At 45.2% G+C, this 26,811-nt stretch overlaps 1 protein-coding gene across 3 annotated transcripts; it reads right to left on the bottom strand.

The window, feature by feature from the left end:
- Positions 1-37: 37 nt before the first annotated feature.
- SEC24C (SEC24 homolog C, COPII coat complex component) lies at positions 38-26,728 on the bottom strand. Of its 3 annotated transcripts, XM_036828536.1 has the most exons (25): positions 26,448-26,728; positions 26,007-26,257; positions 24,496-24,695; positions 21,687-21,822; positions 11,509-11,684; positions 10,925-11,299; positions 10,475-10,611; positions 9,175-9,243; positions 7,753-7,864; positions 7,396-7,523; positions 6,073-6,211; positions 5,753-5,868; positions 5,449-5,573; positions 5,096-5,287; positions 4,797-4,890; positions 4,465-4,581; positions 3,943-4,113; positions 3,345-3,441; positions 3,109-3,254; positions 2,745-2,883; positions 2,485-2,603; positions 2,208-2,387; positions 1,755-1,946; positions 1,430-1,519; positions 38-1,285 (listed from the first exon to the last, which is right to left on the bottom strand). In XM_036828536.1, exons 3-25 carry the CDS (start codon positions 24,665-24,667, stop codon positions 1,145-1,147), a joined length of 3,363 nt encoding a protein of 1,120 aa, XP_036684431.1. In that variant the 5' UTR covers positions 24,668-24,695; positions 26,007-26,257; positions 26,448-26,728; the 3' UTR covers positions 38-1,144. The 3 variants fall into 3 exon arrangements, with proteins under 3 accessions (XP_036684431.1, XP_036684430.1, XP_036684432.1); XM_036828535.1 differs by lacking the exon at positions 26,007-26,257 and having other exon boundaries at positions 26,448-26,727; XM_036828537.1 differs by lacking the exons at positions 9,175-9,243; positions 26,007-26,257 and having other exon boundaries at positions 26,448-26,722.
- Positions 26,729-26,811: the final 83 nt, after the last annotated feature.

The following is a 26,811-nucleotide window of genomic DNA, read 5'->3' on the forward strand; positions in this document are numbered from 1 at the left end:
GAAGGAAAGTGATACGTCGCAGATAAAACCGAGGCTGCTGGTTACATCTTAATTTATTTTATTTCTTTACAAATTAAAGATGCATTGAAAAATAAACCAACGAAGAGAAATGAGAGGTCCAGAGCAGGGGCGTCCCGGGCTGGGAGCAGGCAAGCCTGGCCACCATCAAGCCTAGCCCTTGTCCTGCCCCAGCCAGGTGGGGTTGGAAGATAACTGTCAGCCACTCTGTCAGTACGAAAGCCTGAGTGGTGTCCTAGCAGGAGAGACTAGCCACCTCTGCCTCTCTCCCCAACAACCTCCAGCTTGGAGAGCAGTGCTTCCAGCGGGAGCTCAGAGTGGGATGTGGGCTGGCTCTGTGAGGTATTGCAAGTTGATGACCAGGCTCCCTACAGAACCATCCAGTGTTGGGGCCTCTCCAGCTGGAAAGGAGGCTGATACCGCTACCAGGTCTTAATATACTTTGCAACTCTGTTCTCACGCTCATTCATTTCTGACTACGTGCCTCTATTCACCAAGTGATCACCAGTCATTTCAGGAGACAGAAAGATCAGTGGAAGCAGAGCAAGAAAGCTAATCAACCACTCTCAGTCACTCTGAGTTGGCTGTTGACTTCCAGGCCCAAAAAGACTGACCACTTTTCTCTCTACCATCTATGGTCTATACCCCAGCTCTTGTGCACCTGTATGTATGTTTATCCCTAATATAGGAAGTTGTTGATGACAATGAGCTGAATTAGCAGCCCCTCCCCCTGTAATAACCCTGGGATCCTCACTCCTTCCTGCCTGCCCTTCTCTTCTTGGAGGCTGGTCCAAAGGGACATATATTAATCAGGGTCTGGGTGGCTCCAAATCCCCCAACACCAAATCATATACAGTGAACTGAGAAACTACATTCATTACGACAGGATTAGCAGGAAAATGAGGGTAAAGTGAGGGGATAGGGGCACCTTCCAACAGCAGGACGTGACAGAGTGGTAGGATACTTGAGCCCAGAAAGAAGGTGTCTCCTTATACCTCCCCCTCCCCCCAAAGAGACTGAGGTCAGCTTATATGACTTATAATATATGGAACTGTCCCAATTTCTCTGCTGTCCTGGGGTATTTTCTGGAAGCTGGCCTGGACCCTATGCTGTTTACCCACATGCTCTAGCTCAGTAGCTGCCGAATCTCCTTGTGCATATGACAGAGAAAGTCCACATAGGATGCTCCGCCGCTCAGGCTCTTGTCTTCCACCAGGAAGTGTTTGAACAGTGTCTCCAGCTTGTCCTCTTGTTTCACCACAATAAGCTACGGCCAGAACACAGGGTCATGAGGCAGGGCTAAAGGGAATTAAACATGCCCTGAAATCCCATTATCTAGTCACTTACTCCCCATCCCCCTTCCCAGGGAGGACTTGACAAGGTAAGAAATCCAGGTTCAGATCAGTGTTACCTTCATGTACCGCGATCTCTGTGCCCTCAAACTGTCAATGAGGCCTCGCACCTTCTTGGACAGCAGATTATCCAGAACTGGCAGAACGCTCTGGAACACAAAATTCATTTATCCTTATGGTAAGGTATGCTGAATCCAGAAGTGAAGATGGCGCAGCACGGATTTATGCATTATCTGAAATATGGAAGCCTGTGAAGAACGACAGCACCCTCCCTCTCTAAGTGTACCCTGCTATTTAAGGGAATGAGCACACTTTTCTTGGCTCCTAACTCGTATCACAGAGTCTACTTCCACACCCACATTCTCCTTGACTCCCTGCCCTCACCAAGCCACTGGTGATCTGACTGAAGGAGGAGACACCGAAGAGGCTCTGGACAACACCCTGCTGGACACTTGCTCCCACCCAGAGGAACAGGTTGAGCCCATTCTCCAGCAAATATATATCCCCGTTGCTTAGACGCTCTTCAGATGCTCGAACTGCTGGTGGTTCAGTGGTATTCTCAATGGGAGACTTTGTCTAGACAAAAGGAAGGGGGCAAAAGGTTACCAAAGACCATAAGACTCGTTTGCCCACCCGCACCCCCATCCTCCACCCCCATACACACGAAATTTCAGAAAGCTAAGCACCTGAGTAACTCTCAGTATGAAAATACTACAGCAGATAAGATAGGTAAAAAATTCATGAGTGTCAAACACAGATAATATTAATCCTTCCCTTCCTCCTCCTATGATATCCCTTTCGCACTACAATGTCTCACACTCCAGCACTCAGTCGCACCAACGGTAGGAGCCGAGGATAGAAGAAGACATTGGTCTCAGCCACATCCATGGAGGTAACCAGCTGTCGGACATAGGCCCGGTCATCAGTTGTGACTTCAGCTCCAGGCTGCAGGACATCACTCTTCAATACACAGTTCAGGTAAACTGGGAGTAGCTTCATGCACTCAGGAAGGATCAACTAAGGGGGTTATCAAAACAAAGTCAATGATCATGAGAAATCCCTCCCAATGCAAAAATGTATCCCAACAACTCCTCCACCAATAAGCTTGCCCTACCTGTCCTGCAGAGGAGGGGCTGGCACAGTTCTTTCTGTAACAGGCCAGGATCTGGGCACACTGAGTGATGAGAGTGTCACGAACAGTCTTCACAGGGCTGTTCAGGACCCCCCGGTATGCTGGATGGGAAAGGGAGACAGCACAGCCACTCCATCACATGTGCCTTCCCACCGTCACACCCACTCAGGAATGCTGAATCGCTGACCATGCTGGACCTTTCTCTTAGCCCCAATCCCACCCTGTCCTGCCTCTGCCCTCACCAAACTTGGCCATGTAGTTGATGAGCGTGTCAGTCTCACAGTTTCGATACAGATCAGCCAGCTGAGTGCAGCAGTTGAGGGCGAGGTTGTGGATGCGGAGCCGTCGCTGCCCTGCACAGCTGGTGTAGAGCAGGGCACACTAGGGGAAGGGAGAAAGGGGGAATTCACACCCCTCCCTCAGCAAAGCCCTCGGAAAACTGCCTCTTTGCTATATTATTAAACTAGAAGACAGACATGAGCCATCCCTTCTCCAGCCTCTTCTAGTCTTCTCTACCCACCCCTCACCCCCTTCCCTACAGCCTATTTATAGCCAGTGAAATGACCGCGGACACTTCTTCCCCAACCCCTGCCTCCTGCCCCCTACCTGCAGGAGGGCTCCACTCTCTTCATTGAGCCGATCGTCATGCCTGAACTCCACAGTCACCGTCTTGTCCCCATCCAGCCCAGCCAGCTCCACATCTGTTGTGTTGCTCATGTAGAAAGCCCCAAAGAAATCTACAGCACGGATACCTGAGGCCACATGGACAGGGCTAAAGGTATGACAGGAGCCTCCCTCCAGACTGAGCCCCCCCCACCTGCTCTTCTCCAACTAGGACTGACCAGTGCTTGTCCGGACCCGCATCACAGCATCAAAGCCAACGACCTTCTGTACATCCCGACGCAGGTCACTCAGGAACCGCTCCTGGTCATTTTCCACCTGCATCCCCCCAGGCCCAGAGTCACATCACTGACTACATATGAACAATCTCCCTGCACCCCCTCCACTCTACAAGCCTGCAGAATTCGTAATGACAGTAACAGTGAAGATAATAATGATGATAATAACAGCTTTTAAGCACTTATTACATATTACATGCCAGGTATCACATTAAGTGCCTTACATATAATTACTTAATCCTGATGACAAATCCTAATTAATAACTATAAAAATCCCATCTTATAGATGAAGAAACGAAGGAGAGAATAATTAAGTAATTTATCCTAGGTCACATAGCTGGTAAGTGGTAGGGCCAGAATATCAACCCGGGACTGATTCCAAGCCCCATGCTCCTGACTGCCACACTCTCTTCTTTACACTGTGCAGTCTTCTCCTCCAACGCTATTCCTATTAATGAGTCAGCAGCTAAGGGGCCACTCCACATGCAGGCAGGCATTCCCAGTCCTGCTTCCACCTGCCACCCAGAGTCCCATGCCGTACCTGAAAGCAAGCGTATTTATAGACAGAGCCACCAGTGAGCTGGGGTACAACAGAGAGCGTGGCCACATCCACATACTGGTTAGGGAAGAGGAAGAGGTCTACGCAGCAGCCTTGGGCCACACACTCTTTGGCCAGGGTCTGATAGGCACCTGTCTGAGGCTGAAACAGAGTCTGGGGAAGAATAGAAAAAAATGTTCAAACATCTCAGTTCCACCCTGTTTGAGAACCGTATATGTAATGTGGGATATTCAAGGACATGTAAGACTTCAGATCTACCTCTCAGTTTGCAATAGTAACAGAACAGTCTCTTAAAAAAAATTTAAAAAAAAACTCTACCAAGGGCTTTGGGATGGGGTAGAGGTGTGGGAGCAGTGGAGAAGGTTGGCAGTCACGGATGTGACATGTGAAAGGGCAGAGGATCCAGTCCCAGTCCCCCTCAAGAAAGTTAAGAGTACTGCACTGTGAAGAGACAGCATGTTCCTCTGTAATAGAAAGTCCTCCCCACAGCTCCCAATCCCATACCTTCTCCTTGTCTGTGTTGATCAACTTCCTGTCGTCTCTGTTCTTCAGTTTCCCTGGGGCCTCTGCAATGGGCAGGGAGGTGTGGAACAGAAAGAGCTTCCCTGCACACTCAGCAGCCTAGAAAAGAAGAGAGATCTACTTGTCTATTCTTTCCTTTATTCATTCATTATTCATTCATCCCTTCCCTCGTCATTTACTCAGTGCCAACTATGTCAGACAGGCTGACTCACTGCACAGCCATCAATCACTGAAGAAACAGGGGTTGTATCCTAGGGGGTAAGATGGTCAGAAGACAGTGTTGCAGAGGTGGTTGCCAGGGACTCGAGCCTTACCTTCAGAGCCTCCATCCCAGCCTGGATAACTGGGGCAAATACTGTCTCTGTCTCCCTTGTGTCTGCAAACATTTCTGGAATCTGATCCAATAAGCTGAAGAGATAGGTGATAGGAGGCAATCAAAATTGCTATCCACATTTCAAATCCCTCAATTCCCTGAAGAGTCATCTGGCCCCCAGACTCTGAGAACTCCTGAGGCACAGCCTCTGTCCATCCGCTGAACCCTCTGCTCAACTCTCTGGCTTTCTGTGGTTGTCCCCACCCCACCCCTGCTTTACCCCCACAATCTAACTCCTACCTGGTGATGACTGCTTGAGACTCATTGACATTGACCAGGAAGCCATCCAGCAGTGGCACAAACATGTCACCCACGTCAGATACAACCATCATCTGTGGCTGGGCCAATGAGCTCTTCACATTGTAGAAGTGGAGCACCTTATTATAGGTGACAAAGCCAACGCGGACTGCTGACTCTTCTGCCCCGCCCTCCCTGTAGAAGGTGACATCGTTACCCACGGTTGCCACCTTCTCCACCACCCAACTTCATGACATCAGGATCCATGATGTGCTGAGTTAACCCAGCCACCCACCCCTAAGCCCCCTCCTCAGGCATCATTATCCAAAGGAAGCACCTCGGCCCCTAACTCTCACCTAGGCAGGAAGTCTAACAGTGACTTGAGCTCCTCACAGAGGAGCCTAACAAGACCACTCCTGATGGCATTGTAGGAGACGTCAATCATGAAGATGAAGGCAGGAGGGCTGGGGAACTTATTGTTCTGCAAAGGAAGGAAATGTTGGCAGCGGGGGTGGGGAGAGGGGTATTAGTAAGCAGGTCAGTTGACTGGAGAGAAGTCAACACCAAAGGGGACAATGATGGGGTGAGGGAAATGACCACAGCAAGTCTCAGCTGTCTCATTGTCCACCCACTGCTGCTTCCCACACTACCTTCCCTCACCTTGCAGTAATCTACAGTGGCCAAGAATTCATAAGAACCCAGGGACAGCTCAGGACGGTCATAAGCATCCACACGTTTGCCGGTATGATCCAGATGTTGAAAATACTGGGGGGGAACTGTGGGGAGTAGGGCAGAGTGTTACTCAAAGGTCCACGCTCAATCTTAGTTGGGTCCTGGCTGAGCTCACTCTATTGCCCCACATCCCCACAGGCGCCTTATTTCCCCAACTCCTGAACCAACGGACCCTCATCTATCTAACTAGAAAGAGAACAATGAAGATGCAATCCAGATCCCCCCAACCCCAGCCTCTGTGAACATACCATCGTTGATACAGCTGCAAAAGCAGCACTGGAAGCGCCTCCCTCCCTCAACGAACTGCATGAAAGGGCACATGTATGCTTTGCAGCGATTGCAGCGCAAAGGGCCAGACTCCCCGTGGTCGACGACATACGGTGAAGCCTAAAGAGCAAAGGGGAGGGGCTCAGACATAGAGGGAAGCTACAGCAGGGAGCTATATGTGGCAACAGATGAGGAGGAACAACCTGGAGGGAGAAGGGCATGGCTCAGATAGTTTGCCTGGGGAGGGAGCAGAGAGAAGGGGAATGAGGACAAATGTCAAATGTCCCTAAGGAATGTCCCTAAGAGTCTAAATTCTATAGTCCCCTCTCCTTACTCCTCATCTCTAGAATTTCACTTCTTCTGGAAAGAGAAGAGCAACTGTGGAACTGGCCCAAACAAGCCAGGGGCTGACATGGACGTATGAGGAGAAAACCAGAGATTACCCAGGATTCTCCTTTCTGGCCCAATCTTCAATCCCCTTCACTCCTGCTCTAGGGATCTTGACTCCTACCTCATTTCCCAACAAAGTATCTACGACATTTGTCCTCCCCAATCCCTGGATTTCTGTGAGCCTACTGATGCCCAGGCAGATGTCACCCTACAGATAAGAGACCAGCAGCCAAGTGTCCAACCATCCCCACTGAGACCCAGGAAAAGAGAAAGAGAAAAACACAGAACAAGACAGAGAAGCAGGATGTAAAGTGAGCCATGAGTATCCAGTTACAGAGAAATCCACCCCAAGTTCATTAAGCTAGGCATGATCATGAGGGTATCCTACCAAGGCCTGGCAGAGCAGCTGCCAAGCTCTCTCTCTTTCAATGCTGATTCTAGGTATTGGAGTGATAGATCATGGCCCAAACCAGGTAAGAGAAGGACTACTGGATCTTAATCTACCTTTCTCCTTAATATGCTGTCCTAACATCTCGACCTACCTGGGATGACAGGAGAGCATACAAGAAAAAACAGAATGATGTGCTTCTAATCATCTGGAGATGACCATGCTATGAGAGGCTCCTGCAACCAGCTGTCTTCTCCCCTACAAGTTGGCCTTGACTCTTTCCATAATGTGTTTCCCCTGTGGACTCTGCTCCCATCCAGCAATTTCTTGGGCTTTTACTCTCATCCCTACCACCCCCTTCAGGCATGGGCCCTGTGACAGAAAGCTATTGAAGATATTCGCCCCTCCCGCCCAACCAAGACTTCTTCCACTGTGACTGCCAGAATCACATCTAGGAAGAAGTCCCACTCCCCACTCCCCCTCCCTTCCTCCCTTTTGTTATACTCTAGTCCCTTCCCTGACTCACCTCCTCTGGGGGCAGCCTTGCCAGCGGCTTGATGACAGCTGCCAGGGGCACCTGAGCCTGCTTAGCCATGTCAGATGTGCAAGGGATATTATAGGATGTGCATCGGATGTATCGGGGACTTGCATTCCCTGAAGAGGAAGTAGAAAAGCTGAGTCAGATCACAGAATCACTCCAGACACTGGCTCTTCATTGCCAATCCACCCCATCATCCCAACAAATGCTAGAGCTGACGGTGGCTTTTTCCCCCTAGAGACCAATGAGGGACTGGTCTCTGATTAAAGACTGACAAAGCCCCATCCATAAGCTGATAATGCTGGAGAAAAAGTCCCCGCAGGGAGTAATTAATGCCCTTCTCACCTTGGTCTTTCACGAGGAAGTCGGTGGTGACTAAGGGTGGCACCTGGCCCCGTACTCCAGTAACAAATGGCTCTGAACCCCGGTTGTTCCTGTCATCCTCAATAACCTGAATCTGTAGGGAAGAGGTGAAATGAATGAAGTGACAGATGAAAAGGGAGTAGCGGGTCGCAGAGAGCTAGGAGAAAGAAACACTGGAGCCGCAGCACGGAAGCTAATAATTTGCCGAGGAACACACCTCATGCACCAGGCCTGCTCTCCTTTAGGAGATCATATAAAATGCTGTAATACCAATCTTCCACTCCACAGTCAGCAGCAACATGCTGGACAGGCAACATTGAGAAAGGGCTTCTTTATGAATCGCCCTGATCCCCAATAAATGGTGATCACACTGTTATAATACCTACTCCAGGAAAGCTCCAGCTCTTATCACAAGCCTTCAAACATGATCAGATTCCACTTCCCTCCCCCATCAAGCCTCCGCCTCCCCTCCTCTTCCCAAGACACATTCTGAATCAGAGCAGGAGAACAGACAACGGTAACCATGTAAAAATGAAATCTACCTGGAATGACTCTACACTCAATGAAAGTAGAAGGGACAGGGTGAGGAGAGGATTACACAGCAGGAAATGATCAGGTAAGGTGAGGAAGCAGATGCTGCCTTATTTTCAGGTAAGCCTCAGTGTGTAAATATGGGAGAAGAGGATATTATAGCCCAATCCTCAGTCCCCCACATTTTGACAGACCCAGCAAAGGAAAAAAAAAAGATTTTGCAAAGCTGGTGATCAGACCTTCATGCAGGCTGATAACCTTTGGTCAGTTACTTCAAGATGGGTTTGGTAAAACCAGAAAAAGTAAAGGGAGAATAAGACTCTGTATCCCATAGCAGAAAGAGTTGAAGCTTAGAAGTATATCAGAGTCAAACAGACTCTCCAGATGAGAAAGTGGCCCACACTTTCCCAAACCAGCTGTCCCCTCCCTGTAAGAATTGACAGTTTCCCAAATTTGTACATTAGTAGCCACCTACCCACATGTTTCTCTACAACAAGCAGTAGACAAATCAAACCCAAAAAGGAAGGATCTACTGTTCAGTTTTGTCCTGTTCTATCCTATGTCACATGCAGGCTCCTGGAGGAGCCAGCAGGACTAAAACCAAAGCTTAACACGCCATCTGACCCCGCCCTTCGATCCTGACCTTCTACCATCCCATACTTAAAGGCACTGCTAACAGCTTGCTACTTCTTCATTATATGGTGACTCGAGGCATGCACATCCTTCTAGCTTGTAAAAGCAAGGGTCTAGAAGGACTAAGGGAAGAGGATGCGGAGGGATGGACATGGTGGATGAGGTGAAGATGAGGTCACAGGCATGCATGGGTGACATTAACACAGGGATGACACACACACACCCACCCCCTGCACTTACTGGACTAGGAATGGCATCAGGGTCTATTCTGTGCCTGGTTTTCTGCTGAGGAGGTAGCTCATTGAGTTGCTTTTAGTGTTTTAATAATAAAGGCAGCAGGGGAATACAGGGAGGGAGACAAAAGAACAAGAAGCAGATGTTACTTCTCTTGGCCCTGATGAGTTAGACATGAACAGCTAGAGCCCAGCTCATACTGCTGAAATCAGGCCCCCCCTAGATCAGAAATTCCGAATTTTTCTGGGTCAGAAAAGAGCCTTTAATGGCTCAGGCTATGACGTAGAAAGATAAGGAAGGGGGCAAATAGGAGGCAAGAGGGGTTATACGGAGGGGCTGAATGGGAGAAATTTTAAGAAGGAAGAAGAGGGATGGTTCCCTCCAAAAGGCCAAGCCTCCCATGTAAGAACTATTCTTATGCTGAAAGAAGCCTCACATCCAACCAGACTCTCCTTCTCACTAAAGGAGGGAAAAGGAAAGAGGGACTGCTTAATCCTCTAGAGTCCCCCTTTGCCAACTGGGTCCCTCACCATGATAGTTCCCCAACGGAAGAGGGAAGAGAACAGAATGGAATATGACAATGGCTAAGCATGGTGAGGTAATTGACATAGCAAATGTTGCAGACAGAACTATAAAGTGGCCTCCACTTGGGAGTACAGTACCAGCCTCTATTCTGCATATGATGAGGAAGGCCTGAGTATTATGATGGCTCTGAGAGTGAGATTCACCCTCTTCCTGGGAGAAGCAACCTCCCCACATTGCCCTTGAAATTGTAGTTTACTATTCCCCATCCACACAGCAGCAGGCTAACAAACAAAAGTATTGGAGGCTTCCTCCTAAAACACTGTCCAAGTAGGGGCAGAGAGAATCCAGAGAGGCTTTCCTTTTCTTACCACCTAACACCAGAGAATTTCCACCAGCTCTACCCATTAAGAAGACTGCTATCCTACTAGATCTAAGAGGACAAGACCTGGACCCACCCACTACTCCACAGAAGAGCAGAGGTTACCGTGCTCTGTCCAGCAGTGACAGAATGCAGCACTCAACCCAGAGCTCTACTGATACTGCTGATCACTCCTGGTTTCCCTTCCTTTCCTGCCCAGCTATGAAGTAAAAGTGCCCCCAAAAGACTTCTGGGACTTCCAGTTCTAGTTAAAGAGTCAAAAATTACATCTAGGTTCTACACCTACAAGATGATGAACGAAAAGGAAAATCAGAAAAGGCTAGGCAAACATCTCTTCTAGGTTGACTCACTTATCTGGCAGCCACAAGCTCCTTCCCCAGGACCACATAAGTATCTACTTACAGGGCTCGGGATGGCATCAGGGTCCAGGCGCTTAGGAGGCAATGGTTGAGGAGGCCCAGGCTGACTTCCAAAAGCGGCTGCTCCTGGGTAGGGACTTCCATAATTGGACTGAGGGCCCCGGGTTGGTCCATAGGAACCTGAGAGACAAGGACACAAGGTTGATGAACAAATTATTCCTTCTCTATCTCTTCTTAAGGCCTCACGGAAATTACTAGACTCCTATAAATGTAGAATTGAGAGGTACAGTAATGACCATTCAGAGAAAGCTCACACTATCTGAACTAAGAGAAAAAAAAATCTTATAAACCCCAGATCCTAGTAATAATACCCTGAAGCTGTCTATCTAGTTCACCACTTAGCAAGCGATACTAAAAGCAAATAAAAACAACAACAAAAACACGTGAATTGCTAAAGCCTTTGGCTCCTAGGTAGACCTTGGGAAAAACTCACCATTTTGTTGCAGTTGATAGCCTGGCTGCTGGGAGGAGTGCATAGGTGGTGGTGGTGGTCCTGGGGGTCCAGTCATTTGGGTGCCAGCGGGCAGAACTTGAGGAGCAGGTGAGGACACATGGTTGGGCTGGCTCACTGGGGGCCCCCCAAAACTCTGTCCAGGCAAGAGAGGACCAGTCATCGAAGGCATCCGAGGACCCCCTGAAGCTGGGGGTGTGAAGCTGGAGGCCTGTAGTGGGACAGATCGCTGGGGAGGCTGGGCCCCAGGATGACCCTGGGGCTGGCCAAGGGGAGGAGCTTGGCCCTGAGGATAGGAGCCATACAGACCAGAGTTAGGGAAACTTCCTGAGGCTGAGGCCAGCGATGTTGGTGGGCCTGAGAAGTAGAAGAAGTAGAGTCAGAACCCCAGTCATTCTGCCTCCTTGTTCAGTAAATCACTTTCCTTTCCACATGAGGGGCAGGAATGACTTCTCCCATCTGCTGGGGCTCAGAAGCACAAGAAATAAAAGGGATTCAGGTATAGCCCCAGAGTCTGATGCTTCTAAAAAGAAGGGGACAGTATTCCTGTGGTCACAGCTACTCACCATAGCCTAGCCCTGAAGGTGGAGAGGCTGGGGCCACAGCACCACTGATCTGCATTCCGGCCAGCTGAGCAGTCACCTGTGCACTTGTTGGCGGAGGGCCATAGGGCTGAAGCACAGCTGGCTGGCTGACCACAGGGGCCAATATGGCTGACCCAAATGGCTGATACCCAGGGAGCCTGTGAAGAGAAGGAAGGCAGAGGTTTCTAGTGGGCCGAGACACCCTTCAAAGCTGGCAGGAGCTCCACATCATATAGGAAACTATATTGTTTTACAGCATCTTACTCTCATCTGGGCTCTTATATGGCTTCACATTTTTATGTATTTGTGAATAAATTACATTCCTCATGATCTACACTGTGATTATTCATGGCAAACCTTGTTTTCCATTAGGTTCACTCCAAAAACATGTGTCGAACACCCTCAGATCAGAGTATTATTTATTCTGCTAGTTAGATTATCACCTCCTCTGCCTTAATCCTTTGTTGACAAACCACCTCAGTTCTGTAATCTGAAGCACTGAAGGAGTCGAAAGGGAAGGTGCACAGAAGCATTAACACAACAGGAGCTTAATAAATGTGGGCTCAAACAAATGCAGTTTGATTGTTTAACTTTTAGACCAAAGTATCACTTAATCCTGGGAAAGATGTTAGAAATATCCATAAGATCAGAAGAGCAGGTCAGCTAAGTCTGGCATTCTATACTAAGCAGAAAGATGATGCTAACTCTACCAGAGTTAAGGACTAGACAAACAGGACATAAGCCAGGTAGCCTTCTAGCTGGGTCTATCTAGCAAAGCCTCGTTACTTGGATAGCTGTCTTGGATACTCCCATGGTATCAGATGGCATATTAAAATATAAATTCAAAATCATTCCAATATCATTGTATACCAACTAGCAATTGCAACAGTGTTTTATAGTAATGTTACTGCAGAAATCTATAACATAGATTATTATACATAACAAGCTCCTTCTGGGATTTCAAGAATGAATCAAATTCTTCACAACGGTAGCCTGTTACACTGAAATTCTGATTTATCCTTCCTGCTTATTTTGTCTCTACTAAATAACTAGAACTTTATTATGTTTGGTCAGCTTCTACTAGTTCTGCACTTTCACACTTTTCATTTGTTCATTCAACTAGTATTTTCTGGGCAATATGCTAGTGAAACTTACCTCCCTAAGCTCTTTGTTAGGCTTTGCATTTTTTGTCTTCCATAGCAACAAACATACTGTTAGCCCCATGGCAGATGCTCATAAATCCTTGTCAGAATAATTATATTCCATGGTACTACTCTATTAACATGGATAATACTCTCCACTACCCAGTGGTATTCTATCACATACCATAGTAACAATAAACCAACACCTTATCTGTACATAGCTTTATAATTTACAAAGCATCTCTAAGTGCTTTATTTAATTTAATTCTCACAGCAAATTAATGAGGGAAACAGAGCAGACAGAAAACTAAAACACTAAGCGTATAAGTAGCAGACTATTCTAGGACTAGAACCCAGACCCAATTCTTAGTCCAATGTATCAATACTTTACTTTTTAATTGTGAAATATAACATAAATAGAAAAAAAAAACATAAAACATACACGTACTGCTGAATAATACAAAAACCCATGTAACCAAAAAGCAAGTCAACAAATAGAATACACCAAAGGCCCTGTGTGCCTCTCCTCCATCACAGCCCTCTCCTTTCTCCCAAAGATAACTACTTTCCCAACTTCTTTATTTATTTATTTATTTATTCATTTATTTATTTATTTATTTTTGGCTGTGCTGGGTCTTCGTTTCTGTGCGAGGGCTTTCTCTAGTTGAGGCGAGTGGGGGCCACTCTTCATCGCTGTGCACGGGCCTCTCAGTATCGCGGCCTCTCTTGTTGCGGAGCACAGGCTCCAGACGCGCAGGCTCAGTAGTTGTGGCTCACGGGCCCAGTCGCCCCGCAGCATGTCGGATCTTCCCAGACCAGGGCTCGAACCCGTGTCCCCTGCATTGGCAGGCGGATTCCTAACCACTGCGCTACCAGGGAAGCCCCCCAACTTCTTGATAATTGTTCCCTTGTCTTTAAAACAATATAATTCAGCTATGTCAGGTTTTTAAACTTTTGTAAACAGAATCACATTGTACATACTCTGAACTTTGCTTCTTTTGTTCAACCATATGTTTATGAATTCATCTATGCTGTTGCATTTAGCATTCTCTTTCATCACTAAATGCTATTCCACTAAATAAATATGCCATGATTTACTTAAGCATTTTACTACAGATGGATATTGGGGGTTTTCCAATTTTTGGATATTATCAATAATGTTGCTATGTTCAATCATATAATCAACTTGTTTATACATACATGAGTTTTTTCTAAGGCATATAGCTATGAGTGAAATTACTGGTTTATATGATATGCATATCTTTAATTTTAACAGATAATTCCAAGTTATTTTCCCATAGCAGTTGTACTAATTTGCATCTGACCACCAGTGGATGAGAGTTCCTGATACTCCATATGCTCAGCAATATTTAGTACTGTCAGACTTTTTAATTTTGCCAATCTGATGGATACATAGGAGTATCTTGTTGTATGTTTTTTAAAATAAATTGATTAATTAATTTATTTATTCATTTTTGGCTGTGTTGGGTCTTCGTTGCTGCGCGCGGGCTTTCTCTAGTTGCAGCAAGCGGGGACTACTCTTCGTTGTGGTGCACGGGCTTCCCATTGCAGTGGCTTCTCTTGTTGCAGAGCACTGGCTCTAGGCGCAGGCTTCAGTAGTTGTGGCGCACAGGCTTAGTTGCTCCGCGGCATGTGGGATCTTCCTAGACCAGGGCTCAAACCCGTGTCCCCTGCATTGGCAGGTGGATTCTTAACCACTGTACCACCAGGGAAGTCCCTTGTTGTGGTTTTTAATTTTTACTTTTTTCTTTACTCAAGAGGTTGAACAGCTTTTTAATATGTTCTTTGGCCATTAGTATCCCTTATTTCATAAAATACCTATTCTGGTTTTTGCCCATTATTTTTTTCAACTGAATTGACTTTTTCTTATTGATTAGTAGCAGTTCTTTACATACTCTGGATACTACTTTATGTTTATACCTACTTTATATGTAAATATCTTTTTCCATTCCGGAACTTGTCTTTCCAATGTACTTCCTGTTTAATGTCTCTCTCTTTGATCATTCCCATCAGCACAAAAACATACAAACATCTCAAAAAATAACCAACTATTAGTGGAAACAACCCAAATGTCCATCAACAGATAAAGAAAATGTAGTATTATATGTATACAATGAGATACTGCAATAAAAAGAATGAAGTACTGATACATGGTACAACATAAATGAACACTGAAAACATTATGCTAAGTGAAAGAAGTCTGTTACAAAATATCATATAGTATATGATTCCACTAATATGAAAGTCCAGAATAGGGAAATCTATAGAGACAGAAAGTAGATTAGTGGTTGCTTAACATTGGGGGAGTGAGGAATTTAAGGAAAACCTAAATAGGGATAGCTACTTAGATAAAGGATATGGTGTTTCTTCTTGAGGTGATGAAAATGTTCTAAAACTGACTATAGTCATGGTTGCACATCTCCGTGAATATACTTAAAACTATTAAATTGGTACACTTTAAATGGGTGAATTGCATGGTATGTGAATTATATCTCTATGAAGTTGTTTAAAAAAATCCAATCAAATAAAATTGCCCTAAAACCTCACATCCCCCTCAAGCTCTTGCTCTTCTTTTAGCCAAACATTAGAAAAGAATTGGTCTATATGCTGTCTCTTTTTTCTTTTGGCCACGCCACACAGCTTGTGGAATCTTAGTTCCTGGACCTGGTATTGAACCCGTGTGCCCTGCAATGGAAGTGCGGAGTCCAACTACTGGTCTGCCAGGGAATTCCCTATCTCTACTTCTTTAATTATTATTCCTCTCTCTCTTTAAAGATCTTTCTTTCTAGGTTCATTTTCCTTTTTTTCCTTAGTCTATCCCTTAGTAGTTTTCTCAACCAAGGCCTATACACTGTAACCTCTCAGTCTTTGTCTGCAAATGTCTTTACTCGCCCTCTCTCTTCTCTAGGTACGTAATTCTACGTTGACAGTTACAGTCCCTCAATCAAGGTACTAGTCTACTATCTGCTCTCCTCTAATAGTCCCTGTTTCCTCTAATCGATATTTTTTTCCTCTGAGAAACCCTAACGGCCTGGATTGAGGGAGAGTGGTTGTTTAGTATTTGCTTCTGGAAGGTACTCCAATGATACTGCTGCCCAAGATCAAAATTTTTTTAAAGTTTTAAGATATAGTTTCCATACCATTAAATTCACTCCTTTTAAGTGTGTACAATTCAACGGTTTTTAGTAAATTTACAGAGTTGTGCAACCATCACCAGAATCCAACTTTAGAACATTTTCACCGCCCCAAAAAGACAGGTTCATTTGCAGTCCCAAGACCTTTTCTTTTTTCCCCCACTTATCCACAGCCAGCATGGGAGAAACAGGACTCCTTATTATTTCCCTCAGCCAGTGTGCAGATTTTTTTTTTCTGGTCTACCTGTTCACTGAAGGTGTAGCCTAGGTCCAGACTTCATAAACAAGGTCTCAGTTCTAAACCGCAGCTCAGAAATGCCCAAGGTACCGGCGTAAACTTAAGCCCGCAGGTTCTCAAGATGATAATTTCCACCCTCTCCACAGGCAGCCACAGTGTCAACTTACCACTCTGATTTTCAGTTCCCACTTGGTCTCTGGCACTTGAGGATTTCACTTTCTTTCTTTTAAGCTTATGTATTTGAAAAAAAAGAATTGTTTCTGTTTCCTCTCCCCTTTCTAGATGTTTGTGGCAGAAGGGTTTTAGGTTACATTAATCTACTTACCAGCTGAAATTCTTTCACCTGCCTTCGTATCTCCACTGAAACTACATCTGTCAATGATGTCGAACCTTGCCAAACCCAACAGTCAATTCTTCGTCTACATCTCACCCTTCAGCAGCAAATGACACAGCTGATTATTCTCTTTACTTCCTAAAATACTTTCTTCACCTAGTTTCAGGATGCTACTCTGTCAGGCTAATCTCCTACCTCACTACTGCTCTTTCTCAGTGTGTTTGTTTGTTTGTTTTATTTGGCTGTGCCAGGTCTTTAGTTGTGGCATGTGGGATCTTTAGTTGCAGCATGCAGGCTCTTAGTTCCCTGAACAGGGGTCGAACCCAGGCTCCTGCATTGGGAGCATGGAGTCTTAACTGCTGGACCACCAGCGAAGTCCCTCATTGTGTTTTGATAGCTCCTCTTCTGACTGTCTTTTTTTTTTTTTTAATAAATTTATTTATTCATTTATTTCTTTTTGGCTGCGTTGGGTCTTCATTGCTGTACACGGGCGAGCGGGGGCTACTCTTCATGGCAGACTTCTCATTGCGGTGGCCTCTCTTTGTTGCAGAGCACGGACTCTAGGTGCACGTGCTTCAGTAGTTGCGGCACCTGGGCTCAGTAGTTGTGGCTCGGGGGTTCTAGAGCGCAGGCTCAGTAGTTGTGGCACACGGGCTTAGATGCTCTGTGGCATGTGGGATCTTCTGGGACCAGGGCTTGAACCTGTGTCCCCTGCATTGGCAGGCAGATTCTTAACCACTGCACCACCAGGGAAGTCCCTCTGACTGCCTTTTATATGTTGGTAAGCTCCAAGGCTCAGTCCTCAACTCTACTATTTACTCTCAATGCTCACTTTCTAAGTGATTTCATTTAGTCCCATGGCTTTAAATAATGTCTCTATACTGAAGACTCCCAAATTTGTATCTCCAGTCCTGACATCATTCCTTAGCTGCAGATCCATATACAACTGCCTACTCAGCATCTCTACTTGGTAGCTAGTAGCTTTCTTAAACCTATAATGTACAAAATAAAACCCTTCATTTCACCCCCCAAATCTGCTCCTTCTCAAATATTCTTCATCCCAGTAAATAGCACTATTTACCTAATTGCTTAAGTCAACAGGTTAAAAGACATCCAGAATTCCTCTTTCTCTCTTAACTCACATCTAATCCTACCGACTCTACCTTCAAAATATATCCCAAATCTGACTGCTTCTTACCACCTCTACCACTACCATCCTAAACCAAGCCAAGATCATCCCTTACCTGAACTACCGGCAATAACCTCCTCATAGGATTCCCTACTTCTACTCTTGAATTCAGCAAAGTGACCTCTTTTTTAAAATAAATATATTTGTTTCAATTATTAGAGAATGGGGAGAGCACAAGCAAAATTTTTAAAAAGTAATGTTTTTACTAATCACATTTGTGATAGTATTAGTATTGTTATACTGAGATTGTTGTGTATAATAAGGGATAAAATAAATAAGAAATTGTGGCATATTCCAATATTCAAATTCCATCATCCCCACAGTCTTGAGAATCAAGACTCCTGGTGTGGAAGAAAAGAGATACAGATATAATGAACAGGTTAAGTAAAGGTTCTGTAGTCTTGAAATTGAACTGAAAGTACATATTTAAACTAATGAGGTACTGTAACTTTAATATATGTAGATATGTATTTCTTAGCTATGTCCACTGAAGAGGCCTAGGAAGTGACCAATCAGGCAGCAATGAACATTCCTAGTGCCCAGGTTATAGTCACAAAATAACATTTCTCACCAACAAAATAAAGGATTTCTTGGAAAAATGGCTAATTCCTGGTCTAGAATATAAATGTACAAGATAAGCCTGAAACATCTCATTAGACCTAAAGATTACTAGGGTCATGTCAAAAGGACTCAGGAGTCAACTTGAAGAGGCTCGCATTGGTCAAAGACAGGACACTTTACACCCCAATAATGATGATAATTGCAGTGAATTGAAACCCATCAAATACGTTTAAAACTATAAATTCATAATGATATTAAAAATAAGAATTGGTCAGGGGCTTCCCTGGTGGCGCAGTGGTTGAGAATCTGCCTGCTAATGCAGGGGACACGGGTTCGAGCCCTGGTCTGGGAAGATCCCACATGCCACGGAGCAACTGGGCCCGTGAGCCACAATCACTGAGCCTGCGCGTCTGGAGCCTGTGCTCCGCAACAAGAGAGGCCGCGATAGTGAGAGGCCCATGCACCGCAATGAAGAGTGGCCTCCGCTTGCCGCAACTAGAGAAAGCCCTCACACAGAAACGAAGACCCAACGCAGCCAAAAGTAAAAATAAATAAATTTAAAAAAAAAAAGTCCCTACAAGATTTAAAAAAAAAAAAAGAGTTGGTCACCTTGTAGATAACAGAGAACCAATTCATTTCCCTATAAACTAGGAAATAAAGGTAAAGAATCAAGCATTTATTCTACATGAATTGCACAACCAGTAAACAAATAACAGATGACAAGAACTGTCTAAAATGGTATTCAAACAAATAAATGAGGAAAACAAAAGAATTAGAGTATCACCATTTTGTAAACCCAGTGAATTAATATACATATGCATCAACAACTGCTAACATCACAAAAAGAGAGACATCAAGATACTATGTGCCAGGCTTCCCTGGTGGCACGGTGGTTAAGAATCCGCCTGCCAATGCAGAGGACATGGGTATGAGCCCTGGTCCGGGAAGATCCCACATGCCGCAGAGCAACTAACCCTGTGCGCCAAAACTACTGAACCTGCGCTCTAGAGCCCATGAGCCACAACTACTGAAGTCCGCGCACCTTGAGCCCGTGCTCCACAACAAGAGAAGCCACCGCAATGAGAAGTCCACGCACTGCAACAAAGAGCAGCCCCCGCTCACCGCAACTAGAGAAGGCCCGTGCGCAGCTATGAAGACCCAATGCAGCCAAAAATAAATAAATTAAATAAATAATTTATTAAAAAAAAAAAAGATATTATGTGCCTTCAAAGTCTTGCTCCACACTATCCACACGGATCAAATCTGGATCCAGTCTCTGGATTCAGCTGCCAATTTGCAGGAAATACAAAGGAAAAAGGAAAATACTGAATTGCAACATGAATATGCAACCCAGATAATCCAGGTTGTGGGAAACTCTTCAGGTCAATTAGCTTGGAGTCCTCAACAGATAAATAGTAAGAAAAAGAAAGAGATAAAAAGGGAACCTATAGACTTAAAAGACACATCAAGTTGTTTTTTCTTAATAGGTAAAACTAAACTGTGGTGTCTAGGGATGTACCTTTGGATGTAAACTATTTTAAAAAACACAAGAAAGTGGCTACTATAAAAGTTAGGATAGGGAATTCCCTGGTGGTCCAGTGGTTAGGGCTCCGCGCTTCCACTGCAGGGGGCATGGGTTCGAATCCTGGCTGGGGAACTAGGATCCCACATGGCCAAAAAAAGTTAGGATAATGGTTACTTATGGGGGGAGGGAGAGAGCAATGATTGAATTGGAACACATGGAAGGGGTTTTAGGGGTGTGTGGCAGAGTTCTATTTCTTGATCTGGGTTGTAATCACTTTATGAAAATTTACTAAGCCATACCTTTGTTTTGTATGGTTTTTGTGTATGTGTTTTACATTACAATGAAAAGATCCATCACATAAATGAACGAACAAATAAATGGGGAACATGTTACTCTCCAGCTTAAAACTCTCCAATGGCTTCCCACTGCAACTAAAATTAAATTTAAACTTCTAACTATGGCTTAGAAAGCACTACACGATATGGCTCCTGCCTATGTACCTACTTTCTCTCCTCCACTCTCCACTCTGCTCTAGACACACTGGCATTCTTGCTCTTCTTCACATCAACCAAATTAATTTCTCTACCAGGGCCCTTGCACCATTGTTCCGTCTATCTAAGACACTCATCCCCCAGATCTCTGGGTACCTCCCTTCATCATTTCACTGTGGTTTCAAACATTACTTCAGAGAGGCTTTCCTTGACCAATGTATTTAAAACAGCTCCCTACCTCCTCACCACTCATTCTCAATATCCTTATTCTGTTTTATTTCTTATTTACATTTGACTACTTGTTATCTTCTGTGTACTCCATGAGACTATAAGCTCACGAGGGCAGAGACTTGATCGGTTTGATAATGCTTTATCTCCAACCTCTAGAACAACATCTGACACATAGTAGTACAAAATAAATATTTTTAAGTGGATGAATGAATTAATGAATTCCCTATACTGCTTCTCAGAGTTTTCCAACACAGAGGGTTAGGGAGAGTTTCCTAGGCTCTTTCTCCGGGCTTACATTGAATATTAAAAATGTATATTCTGGACACCTAATAAAAATGTCAGTAAGTGACTCTTGCACTACCACATACCCTACACGTAGTTATACTTTATTCTTTGTTTACCAAAAAACAAACAGCATTCCAACAGAGATGACTGCCCTCCTTTAATGGACTTCCATGCCAAGACAAGGGTTTATTGAGTCATGCACCACCAAAGTTTTCATAATTTATGTAGTTTTCCTTTGAGTATCTTTCCTTTCATAACTGGTCACACCCAAACTTAACCAATAAGTCCTACTAAGTGCCTGATCTAAAGGAAAAGGGGAAGTCAGAAGAGACATAAATAATCCTGAGGTTCTTTTTTCCTGTTTTTCTCGTAGGGTAAGCTCAGAAGGACCATAACAATTATTAAAGATATGTCTAGTCAAGGAAAAAACCCAAGTTCACAAAAATAGAAAGAATATGAAAAAAACCCAGGTACTTAGATGGGTCAATAATCCACAGGGTGGACATTAGCAGCACCTGTAACCTGCAAAAATGAGAACAAAATACAAAAAGATGAAGGGAAGAGGAAAAGGGATGTAAGAGAAAAGCAAAGAAAAAAAAAAAGAAAAGAAAAGTAAATAGGCCCTCACACATTCCTAATTTTTCCAGTCTCATCAGACCAATTTTAGATTGAGCCAAATACGTACCTCTGAATGGACTTGAGGACACGGCGAGGGGGAAGGGTAAGCTGGGACGAAGTGAGAGAGTGGCATGGACTTATATATATTACCAAATGTAAAATAGATAGCTAGTGGGAAGCAGCCACATAGCACAGGGAGATCAGCTCGGTGCTTTGTGACCACCTAGAGGGGAGGAATAGGGAGGGTAGGAGGGAGACGCAAGAGGGAGGAGATATGGGGATATATGTATATGTATAGCTGATTCACTTTGTTATAAAGCAGAAACTAACACACCACTGTAAAGCAATTATACTCCAATAAAGATGTTTTTTAAAAAAAACAAATACGTACCTCTGCATCTGAACAGTGGAGCTTGGCCCATTCTGTACATCTCCTTGTCCAAACTGGCCATATGCAGTCTGGCCACAAGGGCCCTGTGCTGTCGAGGCTGGAGGTGCCCCTGAAGAAGGTGGGGCTCTTGAAACACCTGAGGGTAAAGAAGAGAAACTAAGCAATTGGGAAATAACTTTCTCCTCCACTCTGAACAAGGAATGCAAAGCAAGGATCAATAAGCTCAGACCTTTACTGCAATATCACAAACATAATACCATAGCTTGGCAATGAAAAGGACACCATCAACATGCAACTCCAGCTACAGGAGATTCTGAACATGGATGCCCAGCCAGAGAGCCTCTACTCTTCTAGACAGGTATACTACAGGTGAAGCTGGAGCCAGAGCCACAAAAATGTAGGGCCTTCCTAGGATCACCATACACTCTCACTCAATCCAGGACAGTCTAACGTTTTTACCCTAGACAAAACGTCAACTCTTTTAAGGAAAAGGTCCGGGGCTTCCCTGGTGGCACAGTGGTTAAGAATCCGCCTGCCAATGCAGGGGACACGGGTTCAAGCCCTGATCCAGGATTATCCCACATGCCGTGGAGCAACTAAGCCCGTGAGCCACAACTACTGAGCCTGCGCTCTAGAGCCCTCGAGCCACAATTACTGAAGCTCGTGCTCTGCAACAAAAGAAGCCACCGCAATGAGAAGCCTGTGCACTGCAATGAAGAGTAGCCCCCGCTCACCGCAACTAGAGAAAGCTCGAGCGCAGCAACAAAGACCCAACACAGCCAAAAATAAATAAATTAATTAACTAATTTTTTTTTAAAAAGGAAAGGATCCCACTCCAGAACTCAGAAACTTAGAGCATACGTGAGAAAGGTGGCACAGAAGGTGACCAAGTAACATTCTAAACTAGGTTGTAAAGAAAGGCACCTCTTAGGAAGACTATTCGGGACATCCCTGGTGGTCCAGTGGGTAAGACTCTGCGCTCCCAATGCAGGGGGCCCGGGTTTGATCCCTGTTCGGGGAACTAGATCCCACATGCATGCCGCAACTAAGAGTCCGCATGCCACAACTAAACATGCCACAATGAAGATCCTGCATGCCGCAACTAAGACATGGCGCAGCCAAAATAAATAAATAAATATTAGGGAGACTATTCTGCCAACCTCTTCTTCATATATTCTACTCATCCTACCCATCTTCTTTTCAGCCATTTCTAAGTGTTGGCACTCCCAATAGCACATGGCTCAGGAAAGTATTCCCACAGGTTGGAGAATTTGTTTCTGCCCAATTGTTCAGTCAGGACAGGTCACCTGCCCTCCAATTACTGCTGTCACTATGTCTTCACAAAAGCTGTACTCCATCCTTTCTGCTCATCAGAGCTGCCATCAAAGCTACTTCTACTACCCCCAACCATCCTTCCTGCATGAGATGCAGGAAGAAAGCAATTAGTTACTTGGCATATCACTTTGGAAATATTGCTGACCCCTGTTCAAACTATTGTTTTTTTGTTTTTCTTTTGCTCTGCCCTCAGTAGAGATTAGACACTATAGAACCTGCCTACAGGAATATGATTAACCTGAACCTGCTCACTAGCCATCATAGAACCAGATATGTTTTCCTCTCAATAACAGAGCTTCCTCTTGGGGCAATGCCAAACTCCACCTTGATAAGCCAGGACTTGACAGATCAGAGGTGGACTCTGTCCAGCCAAAGTCCCAACTCAGAGTAAGGCTCTCCAAAGCCCTGAGACCTAATCTCACCACTTCGCAATTCTTTTCTCCAAAGTCATAATTAAAATGGTCATAACTTCAATCATTTCCCAAATCTTACCTATGCCTCCTTGGTGCCTTCTTTTTCCCATATCCCTTTATGGAATTTACTGTCTTAAAAAGCATAAAGCATTTGGTATACCTAAGTCCTTAGCTAGCCTAACCAAAGATCAAATGTCAACCATTTTCTAAAAAACCCCTATGAATAATATAATCTGTAGATTACCAGCTGCTCTTCATGAAAAAGTAACGTAAAAGCCAAACACTGATCCTAAGGCAGCACCAGATTGGTTTCCTCTTATTTCCCTGATATTAGACAACATCTAAGAAGCCAAAGAAACTCAAACAAAGGAAAAGGAATGATATCAGCAGAAAGATATGAGAGGCACCAAAAATCAGGCACACAAACATCACACTTTTCATCCATGAGCTAGTTCCCCAAGTCCCAGAGTCATTTATAGATAGAACTATGAGTCCGATGAGAGGCATTATCAATATACATGAGAAACAAGTGATTTCAGAGGGACTTTAGGTCAACAGAAATAATTAATCCTGGTCACAGGCTCTGGACGAGCTGTGACCACAACCCTTCCATCCAGCTGTGAACAATGCAGCCAGGTGAGGCTGCACAGGGTGACACCCACAGGAAGTGAACTGCCATTGAACCTGGAAGATGTGCTCCCACTAGATGTCTTAAGGCAGAGACACAGTCACCTTATAAAAAAACAGGGAAAGGTGGGAATTCCCTGGCAGTCCAGTGGTTAGGACTCGGCACTTTCACTGCTGTGGGCCTGGGTTCGATCCCTGGACAGGGAGTTAAGATCCTGCAAGCTACGTGATGCAGCCAAAAGGGAAAAAAACAAAACAAAAAACAAAAAAAGGGAAGGGCAGACTGCCCACAGGACTCTCAGTGACCAAGAGCCAGATTCATGTTCCTCAATCCCAGTCACCACAACCCTTTAGGCAGCTTAGGTAGGGCAATACAACCCAACCTGAAGACTACTAATTCCCCTCCTTAGCTCAAAGGAAGCTTGGAAACATACCTGGGGGAGGGGTTTGCTGATAGCCTGGTACTGGGCCATTGTAGGCTCCATAGGAAGTGGGGGCGGTTGTGGACCCTGGTTGCCCACCATAGCTGGATTGATGATGCCCTAGGTAGGCAGGCTGGGGCTGCCCAAACGGCGGCACAGGTGGAGCTGACTGGTTAAGGTTCATTATGAGAGCATCCCCGACTTGGTCTCACCTATTAGATGAGAGAGAAGAGAGAAATTAGTCAAAATCAGTTTTTTAAAGAGAGAGCACTATTCACAGTAGGAAGTAGAAATAGAAAAGGACTGACCTTATCAGGCAGTGATCAGCCTAATCATTCTCACACTACTACAGGATCTTTGTAATTTTCTTCCCCAGACAGCAGACAGACTGCCTCCTCAAAGTAAGGATTTTGTTACTCTGAACCCTATGCCTTGTCACTGCCAAGAGGGTATAAATTTCAACCTCAGATAGGCCCACTGGAATGGAGCAGCAGCCTCCATTCCCCAGTGGTATGATTTCTAGTGTCTAGTCATACAAGAAGTCCTGCCACTGATGAACTATTGTGATATTACAGGTAAATGAAACAATGCTCCCACTTTCCATTCATTCACTCTAGCATCCATTCATTCCACAAAACGGAATACCCTCTAGTGTGCTAGTCATTTTTAATCACTCAGACTACATGTCTAAGACAGATTAGCTAAATTCCCTCCCCCCTCAAAAGACAAATTTTAGAGTAACCGGTTAGAAAAATGACATTCTTTGGCTAAACTGCAGTAAATCAAGTGCTACTCCATCCCCAGTCTTCCCACCAAAAGAGTGCATGGACTTTAGAACTGAAGCATTAAAATCACTAAATGTAAAGGACAGCTGAAAACTCTAGCAAGGTATCAGATTAGAACTGAGTGCAGGCCTGGCACAAAAACTTCTCACAATAACCTAGGGAAACAGTTCAAAGATCAGTGGCAAAGTTAGATTTCATGGGAGAAGATCATTCACCTTATCCTTCAAGCAGAGGGGACTATAAGTATTCCAAATCCCAATGCACTTCTCCAACTCTCCTGTTTCTGCTCTTATATGCTTGTAATGAATCTAGGCCACCACCAAAATTATTACAATCTTGCCCAGCAACAAAGGAATAAATTGGAGAGCCTTTCCAAGGTCCTTCCAAGAACAGGACTATCTGATCACATCTACTCTTCATAGCCTGATCATTCCAACTATCCTATAGACAGAAGGGACCCAGGAAGCATAAGAGCTCACAGCTACTGCAATGGAACAATGGGTCTCTCCCCTTTGCTAGGTAGGGCCATCTTGACTACAGAAAAGCTGAGCTGCTCTTGGACTAGAACTCTTTAAATTCAAAGCCATCTCAGGAGCTGTTCTTCCAAATCCTAAACCTCGCACAGGTCACTACATTAAACTTGACAGATGTCCTCCTCTTATTTTCCTAAAGTCAGTGTGGGGGTGGGGATGGTAGGAAAGGAGCTTCTTCTCGAGGAAATAATCCCCTCAAACACACCCAAGAGTTTGGAGTCAGGCTCAAGTTTCAACTCCACTCTGGGTGGACAGTCGAGGGTGACAACCCAGGAGGCGGGGCAAGCTTCCTAGAACTCTGAAAGTAGTCGAGCTGTGGAGGCTGGGAGCGCCGGGGATCAAGACCGAGAAGCCAAGCCAGCTTCTCGGGCCGCGATGAGAGAGACTTCCACTAAGTAGGAGATCGAGCGTCTTGCGCCCTTCAACAGGCTCAGGGCAGGAAGCGGGAGCCGGAATCTGGGCCGGGAGGAGAGAAGGGAGGGTCTAGGACTGATTCTGGATTGTGGATGCATGAGGTGAGGGTCTCTCCCCGGGCCCCGCCCCCGGGTCCCTCCCTTCCTTCTCAGACAGGACCCCGATCTGGCCAGTGATACCCCGGCCTCTCCTCTGCTTTCCTACCCACCAACCTCCCGAAGCCACTCCTCACCCGGCTCCAGATCCAGGTTCGACTTCGTTCCTAACGTCAAGGCTCCCAGGCTCCACTTCCGGTTCCGAGGGGGCCGGCGCGTCGCCCCCGGAAGTTCCACCCCCACGCTCCAAGGCCACTCCTTCTGCCACGTCTGCAGTAAGCACGCGCCGAGGAACCCGGATGCCGCGCATGCGCTATTTTCCCTTCTCGTCATGGCCGCCCCCTAGGGGCTCCGCAGTTTCTTATGCATTTCCGTTTTTGTTTTTGTTTTTGTTTTGCCCAGATGTCCTGGTAACCTTATGGTCCCACCAGCTGAGATGCGATTGAACTATGTTTAGTAACTCTCCTTCTTATGACATATTAGAAACCTCTGATTTAGAGT

Source organism: Balaenoptera musculus, chromosome 16 (assembly GCF_009873245.2).
Source record: "Balaenoptera musculus isolate JJ_BM4_2016_0621 chromosome 16, mBalMus1.pri.v3, whole genome shotgun sequence".
NCBI classification, from domain to species: domain Eukaryota; kingdom Metazoa; phylum Chordata; class Mammalia; order Artiodactyla; family Balaenopteridae; genus Balaenoptera; species Balaenoptera musculus.

Excerpts from the sequence above, each read along its gene's own strand:
- SEC24C (XM_036828536.1), bottom strand. The coding sequence starts at position 24,667 with ATGAACCTTAACCAGTCAGCTCCACCTGTGCCGCCGTTTGGGCAGCCC. Across the intron at positions 4,582-4,796 it reads CTGGGATGGAGGCTCTGAAG|GCTGCTGAGTGTGCAGGGAA; the intron begins GTAAGGCTCGAG and ends CTTCTTTTCTAG. Across the intron at positions 1,947-2,207 it reads ATCCTCGGCTCCTACCGTTG|ACAAAGTCTCCCATTGAGAA; the intron begins GTGCGACTGAGT and ends CCTTTTGTCTAG.